The sequence below is a fragment of the Tripterygium wilfordii genome, chromosome 6, assembly GCF_013401445.1.
Source record: "Tripterygium wilfordii isolate XIE 37 chromosome 6, ASM1340144v1, whole genome shotgun sequence".
Taxonomy (NCBI): domain Eukaryota; kingdom Viridiplantae; phylum Streptophyta; class Magnoliopsida; order Celastrales; family Celastraceae; genus Tripterygium; species Tripterygium wilfordii.
In genome coordinates this window covers 3,960,143-3,981,164 of record NC_052237.1, presented here as the reverse complement: position 1 = coordinate 3,981,164, position 21,022 = coordinate 3,960,143, and the positions used below count along the sequence as shown (strand labels likewise).

Sequence of the window (21,022 nt, the reverse complement as noted above, 5' to 3'; positions counted from 1 at the left end):
ATATATATGTGTGTGTGCCCACTTTCCCAGGTAACAAAATTAATTAAGACTAAATTAGTTAAGTGGTCAACCACATTCATTGCTTACATATATTCAACAAATTTCCGACGGCTATTCATCATTTGATAATTAATTCAACAGCTATTATTCATTGGGAATTGATTTTGTTTTTGTTTTTTAAATCGATAACGATATGATATAAATTTGTGATTTGAACCATCGATATTGAAATTAGTTTATACTCTAATTGACATATCCGTGTGCACATAAATTTTCCATCAAATCAAATCTCAATTTATGATTACAAGGATATTATTCCCACTGAGAAACAAACTCATAAATTTTCGAGTCTATACGGTTTGACCTAGCCTAAATTATTACCCAAATGATTTTTGTTTATTTTTCGGTCAAAATACTTACAACTTGCAAGTCAACATAGCCATACTATTTTTAGTAATCTCTAACTGTAAATAATCGACCAATACCTGCCAATTGACCTTTTTTTTTTTTTTTTTTTGACTGCTTGGCAAGTCAAAATTTCTTTCTGACGTTAACATTTATGTAGCAAGCTTAATTGGATTGGGGGCAGGAACTTTGCACTATTGCCGAGGTCATATGACCAGGTGCACCACTTTGGTGTAGAAAAATGTTTTAGAAAAATCTGAAAAAATAACAAATGTGTATTATTTTGTATAACAAATCTTATCATATATTTTTTATTTGAAATAAAAATCAAAATCATTATGATTGGGCATGAAAATTATAGACCGTCAAATATAAAGTCAACGCATTTGATATTTCGATTCAGATGAATTTAATGTTTGTTTCGAACAAAAATATATCATTGAATTCCTTATACTAAATACTATATATTTAAGATTTTCCTACTTGACGAATTATGTAGACTTATGTATAGTGCACATGTCGTCCCCTGAATCCAACTTAATTATGCACAGGTCCTCCCCGGATCCAGCTTTGTTAGCTATCAAATTATAACGTAGTTTATAAGTTTGAGTAAATATTTTTTTTGGTGCTTGGAAGGTACAACTGTACAAGTGAGTCTCAGCCTAGATAGGACAAAATGGAATGAACCGTCCACAAATTAAAAATCTTGGGATATTTATTGGGAAAATAAAAAATAAAGAAATTCGAGACTTGTAATATAAATAGAAATGAAGCCGTACTCTGCCCAAATAGACGGACACACCTATGTGTGTGTCCCAAAAAAATAGGACCCTACCCCATGCAAATAGAACAATCACTAGTTTCAGCCACGTGTGACCCACCCCATATGAGATGTTAAAAACTTTAAAATACCTGCATTATTCAGTATTTACCGTCTGAATTGTTCAGTAATTCAGTATTTACCTGATAGGTACTACACATAGGGTCCCCCTCTTCAAGTGCATATTGCCAAAACAATATATTGTACTTTACTAAATTTATTTTATTTTTAAAAAATTACATGTGTATATATATATATATACACACACATACATATACAGATATAAAATATGGACTTCTATTTTAGGTGTTGATTTGGAACAATTCCTAACATTCTTGATTTCAAAGTCCTATAAAGAAGAAGATTTTGAACCCAAACGGTGAAGACGAAATCGACGACCACTTCCAATGGTTTTGGGTGAAGATTATGTCGCGACTTCGACGTAATTAATTAAAGAAAGGATTATTAGGAAACATCTTAGACTTTGACGTGATAAAGTGAATGATTTGGACAAGAATACAATGATCATAACTTTGTCATTGACTGTGATAATCACTTTCGATGACCACTTCCTGTGATTTCGGGCGAAAACTATGACTTTGGGTGAAGATCATTTCGTGATTTCGGTGTGAAAACATATCTCCGTATTTTATGTATGTATTTTAAATCCGCATAAGATAATTTCTTTTATACATGTATAAACATTTTACGTCGCTATCCTAGTCAAATATAGGTTTGATCGGATCTTTGCAAGATTCGTTATGAACACAGAAAAAGAAAGCGTCCACGTGGAGGTAGGCGAAGTGCATTCATTATATTCAATGATTAATATTATAGTCAACAAGAATAGAAACACTATCAACCCATTGCTCTAGTGGGACCTCTTTCAAGGTGCATATTCCATAAATCACAACACTAATAAGGTTTTTTGGTACAACATTAAAAAAAAAACCCAACAATTAAAGTGATTTTTAACGATGCAAATGGTTCTAAAACAACGTAAGTTAATGGAACATCTGAGCCACTATAGTTGAAGTGATAAGAATGATGTGTATAACCCTGATGATCGGAGTTCCAATCCTCCCCTCTGTTTAAAAAAAAAAGGTTAATGAACTAGTGATTTGATCTATTTATTTGTTTTCAACTTGAGTTATGAGAATCCTAAATCCGAAAATATGATTTATGAACTAAATTAACTCAATTTTAAGAATCGAGTTTGTTGATGATGTCATTTTAAGAGTGAGACGAGACAAGTATTTGAAATTTAAAATAACAAACCTAGTTGAATATATATATTAACGGTAAAAATAATTATGATAGAATATATTAATCTTCCAAAAAACAAATTGCACTTATCTTAATTTTTCGAAACTCGAGTCGCGGAGTTAGTTCGGGAAGAATTGTAGCAAGGAGACTCAAGTTCGATTTTTTACATTGACATTTTATGACTAGATAAGTTATTTGGGTTCGATTCCTATCAAGTCTAATACCATATTAATTAGTATTTATGGCCCAATACACATCAACGATAACGTTTGCTTTGGGTTGTCCGGTGTTCGTGGATACATCAGACTCGTATGACTTTGTCTTCTCAAGAAGTCACTCATCCCAATAATATTCTCGTAGAAGCACGTTTAATTGCTGAATTACTACAAGATCTTTTCCTCCAAAAAAAACTTGGTGTTGATGGTAAGTAACTAAAAATATCTATATATACATATATATATATATATGTTAACAAAGTCTGTAGGTAGATTGGATTTTTTGTGCTTCATGACGATCGTGATTTATAATAATTTTCTACGGATTTTCGTGGCATTATTTTACACCGTCAAAAAAGGAAAAACAAAAAACAAAAAAGCAGGACAAAATATCAGGAGGGTCGTTGAGAGTGATGGTGTCTTCACCGTTGATCTGGGGGAAACTACGATGGAATTCCCGTGAAAAAGGGATCTGGACGGCGGGTAATAATTTAATCGGGACGTTAAAATTGGTAGTGAAAAACATGTCCACATGCACTTCGTGGGTGGTGGGGGTACTCCCCTTCCCACTTTTTCTGTCGCTATAAAATTCAAAACAGAGTTAGGGGGGATTCCTGCTTCCGTACTCTTCTTGCCACGAAAAGTGCCAATCAAACCAGCCTTTTTTTTTTGTCCTTCTTGTTGACGAGAATGCCCCTGCAGGAATATCATGTCATGTGCCTTGTTTCCATGTTACATTGATGTATAATGCACTATTTTCTCATATTTATATGCAAATATTTTATATTTAACTCATAATTAATCATGTCAAAGATACATACACAATAAACAATTTTATGTTAAGGGTGTTAGGTGAAAAAGTGTTGGATATCCAAATGATAATCTTGTATGATGTCGAACGTTCAAAAAACAAACTGTCGTTCTCGGTTATCAAAAGAAAAGTAAATGAAATTCCAAAAAGACTAGATCAATGTATATTTTATAGAGTAAAAAACTCAAAAATTAGCGGGAGGCAATTACCTCCTCAAACATGCTAAATCCTCCAATAGACATAGTAATGTTTATGTCATAAAAAATGACATCCTACTATCATTTAAAAGTCAAATTGATTTGAGAATCACCAGAGTAGCTCAAATGACACTCATGTGTGTGGTATGTTATAAAGGTCTCGAGTTCGAACCTTCCTCATCCCCTCTCATGTATTTAAAAAAAGTTAAATTGATTTATATTTACAAAAAGTATTCTTTTATCAATTACAATGCATATATTGTATTTAGCATTGTCATAAATCCTAATATCTAAATTTTGATCACTTTCAATAAGAAATATAACATTAATTGTAACAAGAAAATAAAATATTTTTAGTATACAATTAAAAAAACCCTTATATATATGATAATATCTTAAATTAATTTCATACATCATAAGCCATTTGTTAGTTAAAAAACCCTTAATATTTTTTTATTGGGTATTCAAATGATAACATCCCAATTTTAGAAAAATAAACTTCAAGAGATGAGAAACTTCATCTTCTTATAGTTGTTTGTTTAGATACATAATGATTAATGATGCATAATAGGAAATTATTAACCGTACAACAATGTACTCATTGTTACATTTATGGTTATATTTAACGCACTAAAGGCATCATAATTCACAATTCTAGGAATTATTTGTTTTGTTATTTTTATCGTTATTGAAAAACTCAATTAAAATTAGAAAATCGTGAGTAATTTATATGATACTCATGTGTGTGGTATCTCATAGATGTTTCGAGTTCGGGTCTCATTTGTTTTCAAAAAAAAACTAAAATTAAAATTTCACAGCCGAGTTACTAGTTCGAGTTATAATGATGGTGTATATCATTATGATGATCAAGATTCGAATTCACCTCCATCGCTTAAAAAAAATCAAATTAAAGGATATTATTGTAATTTAGAGTATTTATGACAGATCTGCTACCGACAAACGAGGAGGTCGGCAACTGTCGGCCGGTGAACCGGGGCGACAAACTGATAAACGGCAAAAATTTCAAAAACTCCCCAATTATTCAAAATTATTTTAATTCCAATTATATTTTATATTCAACCTCCCACTCGCAGTCATTATTTTTTTATTTTATTTTTTTCCCACTTAAATCCACTTCCCTTGAAATAAAAAATCTATTTTGAGCATTTTCACATGTTCCTTAACCTTTCAAGCTTGCCAAAACTCATCCCTCTTCTCTCTCTTGCGAGAACTCATTCTCTGCGAAACGACCGATTTGAGGCCTGAAAGAATAGGAAGAAACCCAACTGTAATGAGATGGAATAGTACAACAGATCATGCAAACCCTAATTTTCCGTTTGTTTGCTTGGAATTTTGTAAATGCTATTGTATGAAGCCTTCCTTCGAATTTTCCGGTACGTGTTTTTGTTTTCGTTTTGTTTCCCAAACCCTAGATTTTCGGGGTTTCCGAGTTGTGAATATTTGGTGTTTTTACTTAATCTGGTTTGTTTCGTTTTCGCTGTCTTTTGCGTGTTTTCTTTTGCGTGTTTTCTGTTTCTAACTTCGTGTTTTCAAGACTGGAAGGTGCTTTTATAGGTTTTTGTTTCTTCATTTCTTCTGATTGATATAATTTTGATTTGTTGTGTCTGTTTCTATTTTCGGAATATTAAAGAGGTGAAGGTGATCTCCGTGTCCTGTATTGGTGAAATCTGAGAGAGCGTCTGAATCAATTTGTTTGTTCCTTTCAATCACGGTTGCCCTTTAAATCCTTCTGTGTTTGGTTGTGTTGTTAACAACACGTTTGGATCTTCGAGGAAACGTCGTAATCAAATTGGCGTGCTTGTTCAGGTTTATTGCGAGTTCTTGGCGCGTTCTCGTTGTTTTTTTTAAAAAAAAAATTTGTATTTGATGTTTGTGTTCAATTCTTTTCACTCTGTTGGATTTTTTTTCCCTCGTGAACAAAGTTTTATTTTGGTTTTTGAGACACGAATTTGAACATTTTAAGCCATTTTATTCAGATTTATATGAATAATTTTTAAGTGGTTTTACTGGTTGATTTTAACTTATATATCCAAGAAAATGGGATTGATTTTTTTTTTTTAAATTTCATTTTTCTATTCTTGTTGGATAATACGAAAGTTTCTTTTAACTTTAGTTACAATTTGGAGTTTGTCATTTGTTGTCTTTTTGTTTGAACGTGTTTTATTTAGTAATATGAAGATGGTTGTTTTACTAACAGGTTTAATTCTCCCTTTTTCATTTCAGGCAATATATATTTTCATTTTATTTGTCCAAGATAATAGCAGATTATGGATATTGCTGATGTTGAAGAAAATTTTTTTGCAGCTAGTGATGCCAAGGTATGTGCTTGATTTTTTGCAGGAAATTTGGAATGTAGGAACTGCCCATTTTGCTATCTTGACTGTTTGTTTAAACTTAACTAAGAAAGTATTTATCCGTTGTTATTCAACATATATGCTAGTTCAGAAGCATTTTGTGAGATTGATCATAAATAACAAATTGAAATTTGTTTTAGCATGCTGAATTTGAAATGAATGTTCAGTGGCTTTAGTTTCTGAATTTATACGAACTGTATAGTGTATACAAGGTACCTTACTTCTTTTTGCACCATTGCTATTGCTTTTTCTAAGATCTTTCTAAATTGTTTTAAATTTTTTTGTCGACAGGGGATATAAGTAACTTGCAAAAAGTTAACAGTTTTAATTGTTTCATCGCCTGAAGTAGATAACTGAGGACAGTGTTATTATTTATATGCAGCTACATGGAGAAATGTGCAAGTCACTCTCTGCAACTTATTGCAAAATCTTGTCAATTTTCCCCTCCTTAGAAGCAGCACGGCCTAGGAGCAGATCCGGCATTCAAGCGTTGTGTTCATTGCACATTGCCCTTGAGAAGACCAAGAATGTTCTTCAGCATTGTTCAGATTGCAGTAAACTTTACTTGGTATGACTTATATTCAATGTTAATATTTTTATTTGAGATGAGATGGCTTGTGATTTATTTTCTCTAATATAGATGTTCTCCTGGAGAATGTTCAATCATGTATACATATTTTCTATACAGGCGATAACTGGGGATTCTGTTCTTTTAAAATTTGAAAAAGCGAAGGGTGCTCTGATTGATAGTCTCAGACGTGTGGAAGATATTTGCTACCACAGGCCATCGGAAGCCAGGTAATTTTATAGTAGAGACAGTGTTAACTCATGGTTGTAAGGAATCTTATTTTGGTAAAACAATGGATAAGCATCTCAAGTGAATTCAGTTAACAATTGAGAGTGGGGGCTAGATCCTTGGGATATTTCTGTGACTCTTTTTCTGGGATAAGTTATGGGGTTCTATTCTCAATTTTTTGAGGAGGAGAGAATCGAACCTTGCACCTTGTGGCTTATATTTGGTGCTTTCACTAGTTAAACTTCTCTGTTTTCTTTCAACGATTTTTTTTGTGTGATTGCTGCAATCTTCCTCCATGCTTTTATAATACTGTAAGCTATTTATCCTTGGTGGTTAGCTATGTGACTTTCAAGCTTTTACTTAATATGAATTTCTTATTTTAAGTATTTCTTACCTGTTCAAAAATTGTTTTCAGATTCTGGAGATTGTAAGCGAACTTGAGAATACTGAATTCTCGCTTGATTCGCTAGAGAAACAAATTGGTGATGAAATAATTGCATTGCTTCAGCAAGGGAGAACATTTAGTGAATCAAATGACAGTAATGAGCTTGAATCTTTTCACCGAGCTGCTACTAAACTTGGTGTTACCTCGTCGAAAGCAGCTCTTACGGAGAGAAGGGCTCTCAAGAAACTCATAGAAAGAGCTCGTATGGAAGAAGACAAGCGGAAAGAATCGATTGTGGCTTATCTCTTACATCTTATGAGAAAATACTCCAAGTTATTTAGAAGTGATCTTGCAGATGATAATGATTCACAGGGCTCAACACCTTTGTTCGCCAACAGTCCAGGGTTCTTTTTGAGGATGCAGGGTCTGGTGGGAATGTCATGCATTTGACAGACAGCTGACAAAATTGAGTTCCTTTAATTTTAAGCCAACCTTTAGGAAATCTGGGCAGATACCAGTTCCACCGGAAGAATTGAGGTGTCCAATATCATTACAACTAATGCATGATCCTGTCATTATTGCATCAGGACAAACGTATGAAAGGAATCTGCATGAGAAATGGTTTAGTGATGGGACATGACACCTGTCCAAAGACTCAACAGAAACTCTTTCATCTTTGCTTGACTCCTAATTACTGTGTCAAAGGTCCTTATGAATAGTTGGTGTGAACAGAATGGTGTGCCTATTCCAGATGGTCCCCCTGAATCCCTTGATCTGAAACTATTGGAGGCTTGCTTTTGTCTCAGCCAGAGTCCTCAAGTCAAGATCGGTGAAGAGTCGTTGGCTCCTGCAAATTGAAGGAGGTAAAGATTGTTCCTTAGAAGAGAGCGGAATCATCAAGGAGGTTGAATCAAATGAAGTGGAAATTTTATCTCCTCAGGAAGAAGTGTCTGAGCTTGATGTTTTTGATAGATATCAGAATTTTCTGACTACCTTGAATGAAGGGGAAGACATGGGGGAAAAGTGTGAAGTTGCAGAACAAGTACGGCTCCTATTGAAGGATGATGAGGAGGCCAGGATTTTCTTGGGGTCTCATGGCTTTGTTGAAGCGCTAATGGGGTTTCTGGAGTTGGCAGTTCGTGAAAGGAACATGATGGCCCAGGAAATCGCTGCTATGGCTTTGTTTAATCTTGCTGTCAACAATGACAGGTTTGTAGACCTTCACCTCATATTTACCCTGTTCATCTGTAAAAATATCTACAAAGTTTTATATTTGCTATCAAAATTCCTCAAGTCATACATGAAAAAAAGAGAGAGATAATTGTAATATAATGATCTGTTTCTGATGACGTAATAATAGTTTGCTAAATATTTCTTGTATTCTTTCTATCATTCTTGTCTCCGATCATTGATATCTTTGAATGTAGTCAATTGAGTTCCTTTCTTCAGGAAGATGGTTGTCTAAGTTTGTTGTCTGTCTTCTTTATTTTGTCTTTTTCAGATAAAAGGATTTGGTGTTTTGAAGATGGGTTTCTTTCCTCTAACCTGGGCTGCCAATGCTCAGATTTATGATTTTCACCATGTTCTTTCACATTGCTTGTTCATAGTAATTCATGCTATGCAAATAAAAAAAACGTCGCACTTTAATCTTTGTGAGTCGAGCTGAATCTTTATTTCATATGGAAAACTATGATTAGGAAGTGACTAAATCATAGTACAGACAACAGAGTTGCTTTCCTAAAATAGGAACATGCCTTCTTCTTTTTTCCAAGCTAGTGCAATGTCTCTTAATTTTGTCAAGATACTTTATTAGATATAGGAGCAGAAAATTAGTGACTAGTCCCAATCCTGGATTAACAAAGAGCTGTATGTTTTCTATTAATCTGTTAGTATGAGTTGCTATATGCCTATATCCTCTATCGCTAATCTGTTTTGTTTTTTGACTTGTATTGCTCCTCATAACATAATTGTATGATACGGATATCTATTAATAAATAATTAATAACAGTGTCTTTTCTCTGGTGAATTTCAGGAACAAGGAAATGATGTTGGCAGCTGGCATGGTACAATTGCTGGAGGATATGATCTCCAACACAAAATCCAATGGCTCAGCAACGGCCCTCTACCTGAATCTCTCTTGCCTTGAACAAGCCAAGTCTATCATTGGCTCGAGTAAGGGTGTTCCCTTTTTAGTTGGGATCCTTCAGGGTGAAGCAGATTCCCTGTGCAGACTTGATGCCCTTCATGCCCTCTATAATCTCGCCTCTCAGCCTTCTAATATTTCAAACCTTCTTTCAGCTGGCATCATTAGTGGACTCCAATCTTTACTTGCTCTGTCTGGGGACCATACTTGGATTGAAAAGTGCATAGCTGTCTTGATATATTTGGCTTCGAGTAAACCAGGAAGAGAAGAAATTGTATCTGCACCTTGCCTTATTAGCACGCTTGCAGCAACACTGGATGCTGGTGAACCCATTGAACAGGAACAAGCAGCCTCATGTCTTTTGATTCTGTGTAATGGGAGTGAGAAATGCAGTGAAATGGTCCTACAGGAAGGGGTGATACCTGCATTGGTATCAATCTCTGTCAATGGGACAACAAGGGGGAGAGAGAAGGCTCAAAAACTATTGATGCTGTTTCGCGAGCAGAGGCAACGAGATCAACCGCCTCCTGATATTACTCTACAGCGAGCTGAGAGTAGCTCCAAGGTAATGCCTGCCCCAGAGTCAAATCCTCTTTGTAAATCAACGTCAAGGAGGAAGATGGGAAAAGCTTTTAGCTTTTTCTGGAAGAGCAAGAGCTATTCGGTTTCCCAGTTTTGATTCTGTGCTGTAAATTTCTGTTGTATCTTCTTTTCCCTCTTTTAGTCATACTCCCTCGGGCGTCATTGATTTCTTCTTCTGCTTCTTCTTTTTTAATTTCGTTTCCATAGAGAAGAAGAGTTGTACAGGCCATTGTAATCTATGGATTTTGTTTTTGCCTTGCCTTTCTTCTGGCTAGGAATATATGTAGCCATGAATTTCATAATTAAAGCATTAGAGTCGCCTTGATATCAGCCTTTTCTCCTATGTTGAAGATGGTACTTGTGTAGTGGTGTGTTTTGTTTATATAAATCAGTATCCTTGTATGTTAGGGGATGGTTATTTAAATTTACATGAGCTTTTCTGCAATCTATGCGGAGTTGCATTGGTTCCCATGATCAGTTCATCAATTCTGTAAATCAATTCTGCAATTGATATCCTCAACAACGACGATTGATCAGTTTTTAGTGGAGACTATGTTCTTAGATCTGAGTTTTTGTAGATATTCCCAAGGAATATCTCCAAGTCATAGAAATGGAACTGCAAGTAGTTGGCCATGGCTGCAACCAAGCTTGACTTACCTGTACCTGGAGGACCATACAACAAATATCCGCGTTTCCACGCCTTCCCAACTCTCCGATGGTAATCTCTACTACTCACAAACCTGTCTAAATCATCTATCAATGCCTTCTTGAGAGCTGGTTCCATTGCCAATGTTTCGACAGTGGAGGGATTTTTCCATAACAGAAGGCAAGTAAGAGCTTACTACTTATCCATCTGCTGCTTATTAAAAATCCTGCAACCAACTTGGTATTTGCGAAATATTTTCATTAAACTGCTTATTAAAATCTTTCAAGTCTTTTTTATTCCAATAATCCATTACATTGTTTCCAAAACACTGTATTCAATTAGTAGAAATTTCAACCATACATGTGTATTTTTGTCATCTTCACAGCAAAACTACTCTAAACAAATTGTTAGCACACTTTACTGCTTCTAATAGCAGTTCTTGATATGCATCACCACACTCATTTCCTTTATTGCATATAGAAGCAACTTATAACTGCAGCAAGAACACCAAGCTGGAGCTAAGTTCATCCTTCTTTCCCCTTTTTCGCCATCTTCCTCTGATTTTTCCTAACTTTGCTGTCACATTTCCCTTGAAATCCCTCGCTTTCTTTTTCTTGTTCAACGACGACGTCTTTTCTTTCCTCTGCAGTATTTTCATTACATTTCATCAGCTTCTTCCTTTCAATAAAAGCAGTGACACCTTTGAGTGCAATATCTACGTTTTCATATTTCATGAGCTCTTCTGCAACTTCTGCAGGAGTCACCTCTACTTCCTCTATCAGTTCTTCAATATGAGTGAACAAGTGATGAGTACTAATTCCTAGGTAGTTGGAAGCAAGGATTTTGAACCCACTTGGAGTGCAGAAAGACAGGTTAATATGCTTGTCCATTCGGCCTGGTCTCAGCAGAGCAGGATCAATTCTGTCTTTGTAGTTGGTCGTAAACACAATTATCCTCTCATCTCCACAGCTTGACCATAATCCATCGATGAAGTTGAGCAATCCAGAGAGTGTTAAAAACTGTCATTGACAAAGAATAATGGGTTATACTTATACCAGAGTGTTATAATGTAAAATCAGTTTCCATGGTTCAAAAAGAACTTTACTCACCGTAAATTCATTTTCTTTGTAGCTTCCATCTTGTCGGTTCTGCAACTCAATGCTACAATCAATGTCCTCGATGACAAGTATCGATCGATTTGCTGTGGAGACTACCAATTTCCTGAGATCTGCATTGCTGTGAATACTTTTGAGTTCCAAGTCATAGATGTCAAATTTTAGGTAGTTAGCCATTGCTGCTATCAAGCTTGACTTGCCAGTACCAGGAGGGCCATACAACAAATATCCTCTTTTCCATGCCTTTCCAACTCTCCTATAGAAATCCCTTCTCCTCACAAATCTGTCCAAGTCTTCCATCAGTTCATTCTTGAGCTCTGGATCCAATGCCATTGTCTCAAATGTGGATGGATGGTCGAGGTTGATCGATCCCCACGGACCTGCATCATAGTCTCCACTTAAACTTCCGAGCGAGTAGAGCTTCAGGGCTTTGTTTTCTTCTTTTATAGCCTTTGATCTCTCCACCACATATGGAAGATAAGCCCTTAACACCACTTCCTTGTATCTCTTGTTGAAACTGAGTCGAAATGACCGATTTTCGGTTGTTTCTGAAGTGTGAGAATAGTTATCATAGTCGAAATGTGACTTCTGCGTTTCAGTTGAGACGAATTCCCAGACGAGCTGGATTCCTTCAAATATGTCAAAGACCTTTTCACCTTTGTTGATGGTGACCGAGATGTTCTTCTCTCTCTGTGCTTTGAAAACTTTCAGCTCGTTAATGGAAGGAGTAATTCTTGAGCTCAAGTAGGTTTCCGAAGCCTGGTAGATTTCATTGACTGATAGTCCATTGTACTCACTGATAAGAACAGTCATTTGAGAGCAGAGACTTCCAAATATTTCACCAAGTCTTAGTAACAAGTTCTCTCTGAGCTTCTGAGGTAGAAACTTACTAATCATCGTCTGTACCTCGTTGAAGACGGTTCTGACAAGCATTAGCAATGCAGCGACAGACGTGTAGGCTGACAAAACTGATGGTGTTGAAGGCATGTCCGATACAGAAAAGAACATGTTAACCATAAAAAGATTTTCTGGGTTTTGAGATTGGAGGAAGCTTGGTTAGATTGGATAGAAGTTCTAAATGGGTGGCCTTTTTATAGATCAAGAGGACAGTTTTAATGTTCCTGAGCACTTCTAAGAAAAGACAAGGTAGTTGAGTATACTCAACCTTTTGTTTTATGGATAGGATCGATTCATACCTATCAGCAATTATATTCTTCGCATCGGTTCTTTGAACATTCTCAGTGCACCTTCATGATATTCCAACTATCATCACAAAGATTCCATATTTGAACTGATATCCAAATATTCTTATCATCACAAGTCATTGTTAAATAAAAGTCTTTCTCTTAGAGGCATATTATGCATGAGAAGCCTAATCAGGATAGGAATTTACTATAAATTACATGCACAATGAACTTAAAAGATCATTGCTGTATAAACTATAGACAAGTACAGAGACAGCTCAGTAATCTAGACTTTCCTTTTTATGTCAACAAAGAAGTTACTGAGAAATTTTCTCTAAGTGAGAGTTTAAAAGCATCTCAGTGGACTTTCCTTGGAAATTTAGGGTGCATTTTCCCAGAAAATTTAGCCCAGCTCACCACTTGGTAAGTTCCACCCTTGTTGGATTAGAGGTGTTGTCCAAACTTTCAGCAAGTGTAATAAATTATAGTAGACTAGTTGTGATATCAACAACTCCTACAGATAGGTACATACAATAGCCCACTGCAAATTCTATATTATTTCAGCTAGGCCACTAATCAACGTGCACAAGTTATGCAGAACTTGTGAATACATTATTATATATATTCTACTTAATACATATCTATATACGAAAATGACAAAGAAATACCCTTTCATTTGCCATCCATTCCTCTAACTTGACCACCATGTATAAGAAACAGAACGTGACATTGATTTCCCTTCCCTTATTTGTGCCAAGCAGCATCAAATAGCTCTAGAATGTCAGCTTTGATTTCAGAACTCTCATCACTTTCGTTATTCCCTCCTCCTTCGTCGGTTTCTTTTTCTTTGATATAAGATTGTTGGGCGAGTTTCTCCTTTTGATCTTTTTTTCCTGTGTCTCCAATATCAGATTGCCGGGCGTGTTCCTCCTTTTGATCTTCTTTTTCCGTGTCTCCAATATCAGATTGTTGGGGTTGTTTCTCCTCTTGATCTTCTTTTTCCGTGTCTCCAATATCAGATTGTTGGGGTTGTTTCTCCTCTTGATCTTCTTTTCCTGTGTCTCCACTATCAGATTGTTGGGCGTGTTTCTCCTCTTGATCTTCTTTTCCTGTGTCTCCAATATCAGATTGTTGGGCGTGTTTCTCCTCTTGATCTTCTTTTTCTGTGTCTCCAATATCAGATTGTTGGGTGTGTTTCTCCTCTTGATCTTCTTTTTCTGTGTCTCCAATATCAGATTGTTGGGTGTGTTTCTCCTTTTGATCTTCTTTTTCTGTGTTTTCAGCTGCCCACTTCTCTAATTCTTCCTCGTATGTGCTCTTCATGACCGTGACATCAACTCCCTCAGCTTCTTCAGCTTGTGGAGTTTCAGCAATGGGAGAAAACGCCTCTCTATCTGCAATTACAACAGGGTATGTTTGGGATTCCTTGCTTGCTTCATCTTCAACTGTTGCCAGTTCAACATTGCATTCAGTGCAGCTCTTATCCACCATAATTTCCTTCTCCTTGGTAGCTTCCATCAATACAGAAACCCAAAAGTTGAGCCAGGAAATGACACGAAGCAATAACCAATCCAACAATGGAAATTGACGAATAACCAAATAAACTTTGTTGGTAGCATCATCAAATTTCCCAGGCAGGATTTCCACAATTTGTACACACTGGTCAATCTTGTTGAACACATATTTTGATGGTGGAAAAACAGTCTCAACAATTCTTTCAACAGCTAATATACGATCATCGATAAACGACAGGAGTGCTAGAGAGTGATACTGCAAGGCATAAAGCAATGGTTCGATAAACTTGGCCATTTTGGCTACCCTTTTAGCCATGGAACCGATAGGCCCATTCAAATCCTGTGCTTTTGCGTAGGCATGGTGAGCAATAGCTACGCCTGAGACTCCACATGTACGCAAAATACGCCGCCTGGAGCTTATTCTCCCAGAACCGGCAGTTTTTCTGGATTCCTGAGAATCTCAAATCAAGAAACTCTATAAACAAATAGCTCTCATAAAATTCCGGAGATTTTGCATAACAAACAAAGAATTGAATCATCAAACTTGCCTAAATCAACAAAGAATTTCATTGACAAATATGATCGAACACATATAGAGCATCTCACAATTTCTTAAACAAATAAGCTTCCAACAAACAAACAAACAAACAAACAAATAAAACAATTTCTTTATTGAGTGAATTAAATAATAATATAACTATAAAACAAAAACAAAAACAAAATCAACTTGTGCTCTGAGACTCTCACCATCAACTATAAAGACGATCTGCAATCCACGATTCCTGGTTTTGCCTACAAACGACGGAAAACCCAATTACTGCGAGAGCTTCAAATGCCCGAAACAAAAGAGGAAAAGAAATGACAAACTTAGGGGAGAAGTGATGGATTATGAATAACCACAAGATTCGTTTTCAGTTCTTGATTGGTATTTTGGACCCTATCAGCTGGTAAGGCTTTTTAACGGATGCTTGAGGTTGACGATTCGGTACTCCAAGGGCCCTTCAATTTTCTTGGAACTTTAATTTTACGTTGTGTTCAGTGCACTACCAGCATTAATGCTCGCGTAAAATTGTACACCAAACAGACCCTTAATATAAAAGGTTAGATATTAGGTGGATCTCATTTTTATAGTTTTAATCAATAACTATTTTAATGTCACATATATTTGAGGGTTTGTTTGATGATCACATTTTGGGATATAGTATTGTCCTTCGAAAAAATCATGTATGTATAGTATTTTATATAACCAATCTAAAGAAATATTTTTTCTTTCAAATAAAAATTAAATTTATCATCATTCGATTTGATAATTTTACATCATCGGATATAAATTCAAAACACTCAATGTTTTGATAGAGATGAATTAAAATTTTGTTTTGAATAAAAAAAATACTATTAAATACATTGGGCTAAATACTAGTCCATATTTATAATTCTTTTAGATTTTCCCAAAAATTTGTGCTCCTCAGATCCTCCTGGCGTCCCAATTATTATGTGGTCGTTGAGAGGGGTTTGGATTGTCCATTGTGGTTTCAAGGTGTTTCACGTGTTTGGATGGGACAAAATCGTACTCGGTAGAATCGTAAAAATAATGTTGATTTAACATGGATAGTAAGAGAATTCCCACTTCGATTTTGTTTTTTGTTTTTTTTTCCCAATAATGCTAGGTAATTGATATAGTGGTAGTTCATGAGAACTTAAGTATTTTAAACGAAATTTTATAATATTTTAACTTTCAAAATACATGTTAGATTTAAAAAAAAATTACATATTCAGAATTAGTGCATAAAACTATTTCTAACAATATCAATTGTCGATGAGTTTTATCGGGTAAATCTTAATTCCATTATTTTTTCAATGGAATTTCTTAATTCCATTGTCTTTTCATTGGAATTTCAAAAACAAATGAATTTAGAACTAAAACAATGAATTTTAGACTGTGCTTTAAAAAACAATAAACAATAGAATCTATATTAAAATAATGAATTTTGGACAATGAATTTTGGGATAAAAAAGAGGAAATAAAACTATTTCATTGATTAAATCAAATGAATAAATCTGTTGGGCTCTCACGGGCTATCAAATTGATGGGTTACATGTTATTTTCGTTTTTTTTTTGATCTCGTTGTGATAAAGTTAATTAATAACATGTCCGTTTAGAAGTACTTTATATTTTGACCAACTGAAATGAGGTTTTGTTACGTAAAAAGATATGGTATTATGAGATGAATTTTTGTTGACAAACGAAGGATTCAAGTATCAAACATGCCTAAATCAACAGAGAAATTTATTGAGAAATATGATTGAACACAGATACAACTTCTCATAATTTCTTAAACAACAAGCCTCCCGAAAACAAACACATAAATATAAATAATTTATTTCTTTTGATCAAATTGAATAATAAGAAAATTATAAAACAAAATCAACTTTGTGCTCCGACTCTCACCATCAACTATAAACACGATCTGCAATCCATGATTTCTGGTTATGCCTACCAACGATGCAAACCCCCGATTATTGCGAGCTTCAAATACCCAAAAAGAAGAGAGAAAAAAGAAAAGAAAAGAAAAGAAAAAGAAGCTAAAAGAAATGACAAACTTATAAAACGTAGGGGAGAAGTGATGGATATAATAATATAAAGCCAATTTCATCTCTTACTTAACAAGAAGTCATTTTCATGATCCTATTGAGTGGATTTTGATATGTAACTGATGTGTTTGGTCAGTGAATTGGATTTCGACCTGTAGTAGTTGGGATTAGGATGAACAAAGTTGATGAGCTTGTTCATTGAGTTGGACTTTGGTCTGTAGTAGCTCGGCTCAGGAGGAACAAAGTTGTTGGGCTTCGACCTATTGAAAGAATAAAATCGCGTGATCCGATGTATCCACGAGAATCGATAAACCCAAAGAAAACAATATTGTTGACGTGTATTGGTTATCGGAGCAATTTAGTCCTATTGGACATAACATCTATTCCACTTATTGGGTCTGGCATAACTCATCCACATTTGCATGGGAGTGTTAAGAATCTCACATCTTATAAAGTCAAGCACACCCCTTACTTAAGAACAAGGCATCCCGATCCTAGTGAGTTAGGCTACAGCTTGTAATAGTTGAATTAAGAAATAACAAAGTCATGCGAGTCCGATGTATTTATAAAAATCAATAAATATATGAATTTTTAATTCATATGGATAAGAATAACCACACGATTCGTTTTTTCTTGCAATTTGACTTTTATGATGGGTTTTGAGTGGACAATTAATATTTGGGTTCTTTATTTTAATTGGGGTTTCAAGGAATTTTTTTTTTTTAATCGAAATGGCATTCTTTTTTTGTAATAGCGTCATTAACCTTAAAGTTTTATAAAACTCATTCATTTTTTTAAATAATAATTAATTTTTTTTTAGAAAATCATGTTCTTGTCGGAACTTCCTAGCAAGATGAACTCGCCGACTCCATCAACTCGAAGCGAAATCGGATCGTAGCCTACATAAACTCCAAGCAAAATATGGAATTAGTTTGAGTAAAATGAATTTGACAGATAAAAGATTGAGTAAGAAACACACTTGCTCTCCTTCTCTAGAAAGAAAACCCATATTTCGGATTTGAGGAAGAGTGGGGTGGGTACCTATTCTTTTCTTTCGAGTGCCCTTACTTCGCCGCCCTTTCTAAACGAACCAACCTACGCTGTAGGAATTGACATGATTTCATTTTGAATCATTCTCGATGATGATTTGGATCACTGCTGGCCGGGATTGAGATGATTTAGTTTGAGTAAAATGATTTGGGTAGTTTATGGTTCGGAAGAGAAAGAATGAGTGGAAGGAGATGATTTAGAGGAGAAGGATGATACACCAGAGCTAATTTGGGATAGGTCAATGGGTCTAACTTCTTCCTCACTGAGCGCCTGCTTGAATTAATGTTTTGCAAAGTTAATTGCGGATGGTTAGAGAGGGAGATGTGACTTCACCTTGTTTGGATTGGAGGAGAGAGAGTTAAGTGGGATGAAAGAAGGGTAAATTCTCCCTCACTTTAATTCTCTAACTCAACATTTTATAACCCTTCAATTTGGGATTTATGAGGTGAGAGAAAATTTTGTTGTGTATTTTTTAAATTATCCATTAAAGTTTCTCACTTATTTTAATTTTGACAAGGATATTTTTATAACTCAAATCTTTTACCCCTCATTAACTCTCATTCACTCCACATCCTATCAAATAAGGGTGAGTCAAGATAATCCATTTCCTATAACTCCCCTCCATTAGAGCATCTCCAACCCACAATACTATTTTGGGGGACAACCTCTCCCCCATTTTAACCAAAAATCTATTTTAGGGGATCTCTATTTTAACATCACTCCAACCATATCCCTCATTTCAACATGACATCAAATATTTTATTATTTTTTAATATAACTACTTTTAACTACCTTCAACTTAATTTATTATTAATAAATACAAATAACATTGTTTTAATATTAATAATAATGTTAATTGATATTAATTTAAACTAATATCAATAAATATATCATAAATGAATGATTTTTAATATTATTTTTTTAAAAAAATTATTTTTTTTTTAAATTTGTCTACCATATCTTATTTCAATCACCACTTATTTATTATTAAAAAAAGGAATAGTATAGTGCCGACGAGAGTTCCGGCGATGGAGAAAAGAATTAGGAGAGAGAATCAATAAAATATTATTTTTTAGTTTTGGGGGAAGCCAGCTGCCTCCCCAGGAATGAGGGAGGCTGTGCAACTTTTTCTATTTTGAGGGATTTGTTGAGGTACCGGTTGGAACAAGATTTTTCAAATTTCATCCCTCAAAATGACTTTTTCCCTATTTTGCTACACGCGTTAGAGCTGCTCTTAACTATATACTCTACCCTTTATTTCTCAATCCAAGGGCTTAGAGCTGCTCTTAACTATATACTCTACCCTTTATTTCTCAATCCAAGGAAGCCCTGAATGTGATGGGGATGGGTCCTCAAGCAATGACAAAGACCATCGGAGTCGATTTGGTTTTTTTTTTAAATTTTTTTTTTAATAATTTAATAAAGTGTTATTGTGGTATTTAAAATCTATTAGGGACTCGGTATGAGAAAAGAAAAAAAAAAAAAAAAAAACTCGGTTTCAAGCGTGATTGTGTTTTGCGTGTTTGGATGGGACAAAAAATCGTAAGCAGTAAAAATAATTGATGTTGATTTAACATATATCGTATTCGTTCTTGAATTCCTACCTAATTTTGCTTTTCTTTGTCTCGTTTTAATAAAGTTTGGATTTTGTGTAGGTGAAATTAATTAAAATAATATCTTTCCATTTATTCATTGTGGAAGGCGTGAAAGCCATCTGTTAGTGTTAGTTAGACCCAATTTTTCGAGAAGAAGAACACATGGTCAATTACACAGCTCACCATTGCAACGCAGGCCCTTGCGCCGGACTAACTCAAAATTATCGTGGGCCTTTCAGGACTTGTCAATTGGGCTAACTTTGGAAATTATGTGGACTTAAGATTTAACAACTTCATCTCGAGAATTTTTATTTACACATCATTAAAATACTAATTTTATAGTATTTTTAAAATCAATGCAACCGTTCTATCAAACATACACAATAAAATGTGAAAAATAAGTTAACTTGTTTTTAGTTGAAACTTATAGGTGATGATAGTTTATAAACTATGAAATAAAAATATTAACGTTTAATTTAAAACTATAAAAAATGTGTTAAAAATGACAAATGTATAAACAATGTAGTTTAGTATTTCATGATTTTTGATTTTTCAATAAATTTTGTTTATTTTTATTATTAATTTCATTTTCAAATTACTAGATAATTTTTAAATAAATAAAATTAAAATATTATTTAAAATTTTTTACAACATAAAACTAGAAAATGGAAAATTAAATTGAAATTATTATGGGTTAAAATATTATATATATCCTTAGACTATCATATTTTTCTTGATTATGTCCTTAAATTATTTTTTTTCTTCATTCTATCCTTAAACTATTGTTTTAAAGATCATTTCTGTCCCAAGTCAATATTCCGGTGTTGACTCAGGTAAAACTACTGACATGGCATCCAATTTCCGACGAACATTACACATGGACAGATGATGTGGCAAAATAAATTTTTTGTAATTCATTTCTTCCCACACGTTAAATTAAAAAAAAAAAAAAAAACCTTACAAATCAAAGTAGAGACTATTCCCGAAGAACACGAGAGGATCGAAGATGAAGATGTGAATGGCACCACACCCCTTGGTAGAGGAAGATCACATCAGCCATGGCTTCCTTTCTCTTTCATCTTCTTCTGTTGATTCTCTGCCTCAATCTTCTAACCTCCAAAGCCGACCTACACAAAACCCAAATCAATACTACACCTTCTTCAATCACTTACTTTGAAGTGACAAACCCATTAGGGTCCTCAAGACCAAACCTTGCACACATCTAATTCTCCAAAAATCATGACTTTGGCTCCACCTATGAAAAACCCCCTACTCTTGCAAAATCACACCTTGGGTCTGCCGTCGAAGCCGCTGAAAGGCAGCGCATGTAT

General features: G+C 34.6%; 2 protein-coding genes and 1 pseudogene across 6 annotated transcripts; 1 reads left to right on the top strand and 2 right to left on the bottom strand.

Annotated features, from left to right (window-relative positions):
* The first annotated feature begins 5,313 nt into the window (after positions 1-5,313).
* LOC120000843 lies at positions 5,314-10,320 on the top strand (annotated as a pseudogene).
* LOC120000844 (AAA-ATPase At3g50940-like) lies at positions 9,697-12,834 on the bottom strand. The gene is made up of 2 exons (XM_038849004.1): positions 11,751-12,834; positions 9,697-11,660 (listed from the first exon to the last, which is right to left on the bottom strand). Exons 1-2 carry the CDS (start codon positions 12,771-12,773, stop codon positions 11,166-11,168), a joined length of 1,518 nt encoding a protein of 505 aa, XP_038704932.1. The 5' UTR covers positions 12,774-12,834; the 3' UTR covers positions 9,697-11,165.
* Positions 12,835-13,393: 559 nt separating this feature from the next.
* Positions 13,394-16,932, bottom strand: LOC119999374 (cilia- and flagella-associated protein 251-like). Of its 5 annotated transcripts, none has more exons than XM_038846890.1 (3): positions 15,202-15,501; positions 14,203-14,905; positions 13,394-14,148 (listed from the first exon to the last, which is right to left on the bottom strand). In XM_038846890.1, exons 1-3 carry the CDS (start codon positions 15,202-15,204, stop codon positions 13,685-13,687), a joined length of 1,170 nt encoding a protein of 389 aa, XP_038702818.1. In that variant the 5' UTR covers positions 15,205-15,501; the 3' UTR covers positions 13,394-13,684. The 5 variants fall into 5 exon arrangements, with proteins under 5 accessions (XP_038702818.1, XP_038702817.1, XP_038702815.1 ...); XM_038846889.1 differs by having other exon boundaries at positions 13,394-14,313; positions 14,347-14,905; XM_038846887.1 differs by having other exon boundaries at positions 13,394-14,905; positions 15,202-15,246; positions 15,322-15,501.
* Positions 16,933-21,022: the final 4,090 nt, after the last annotated feature.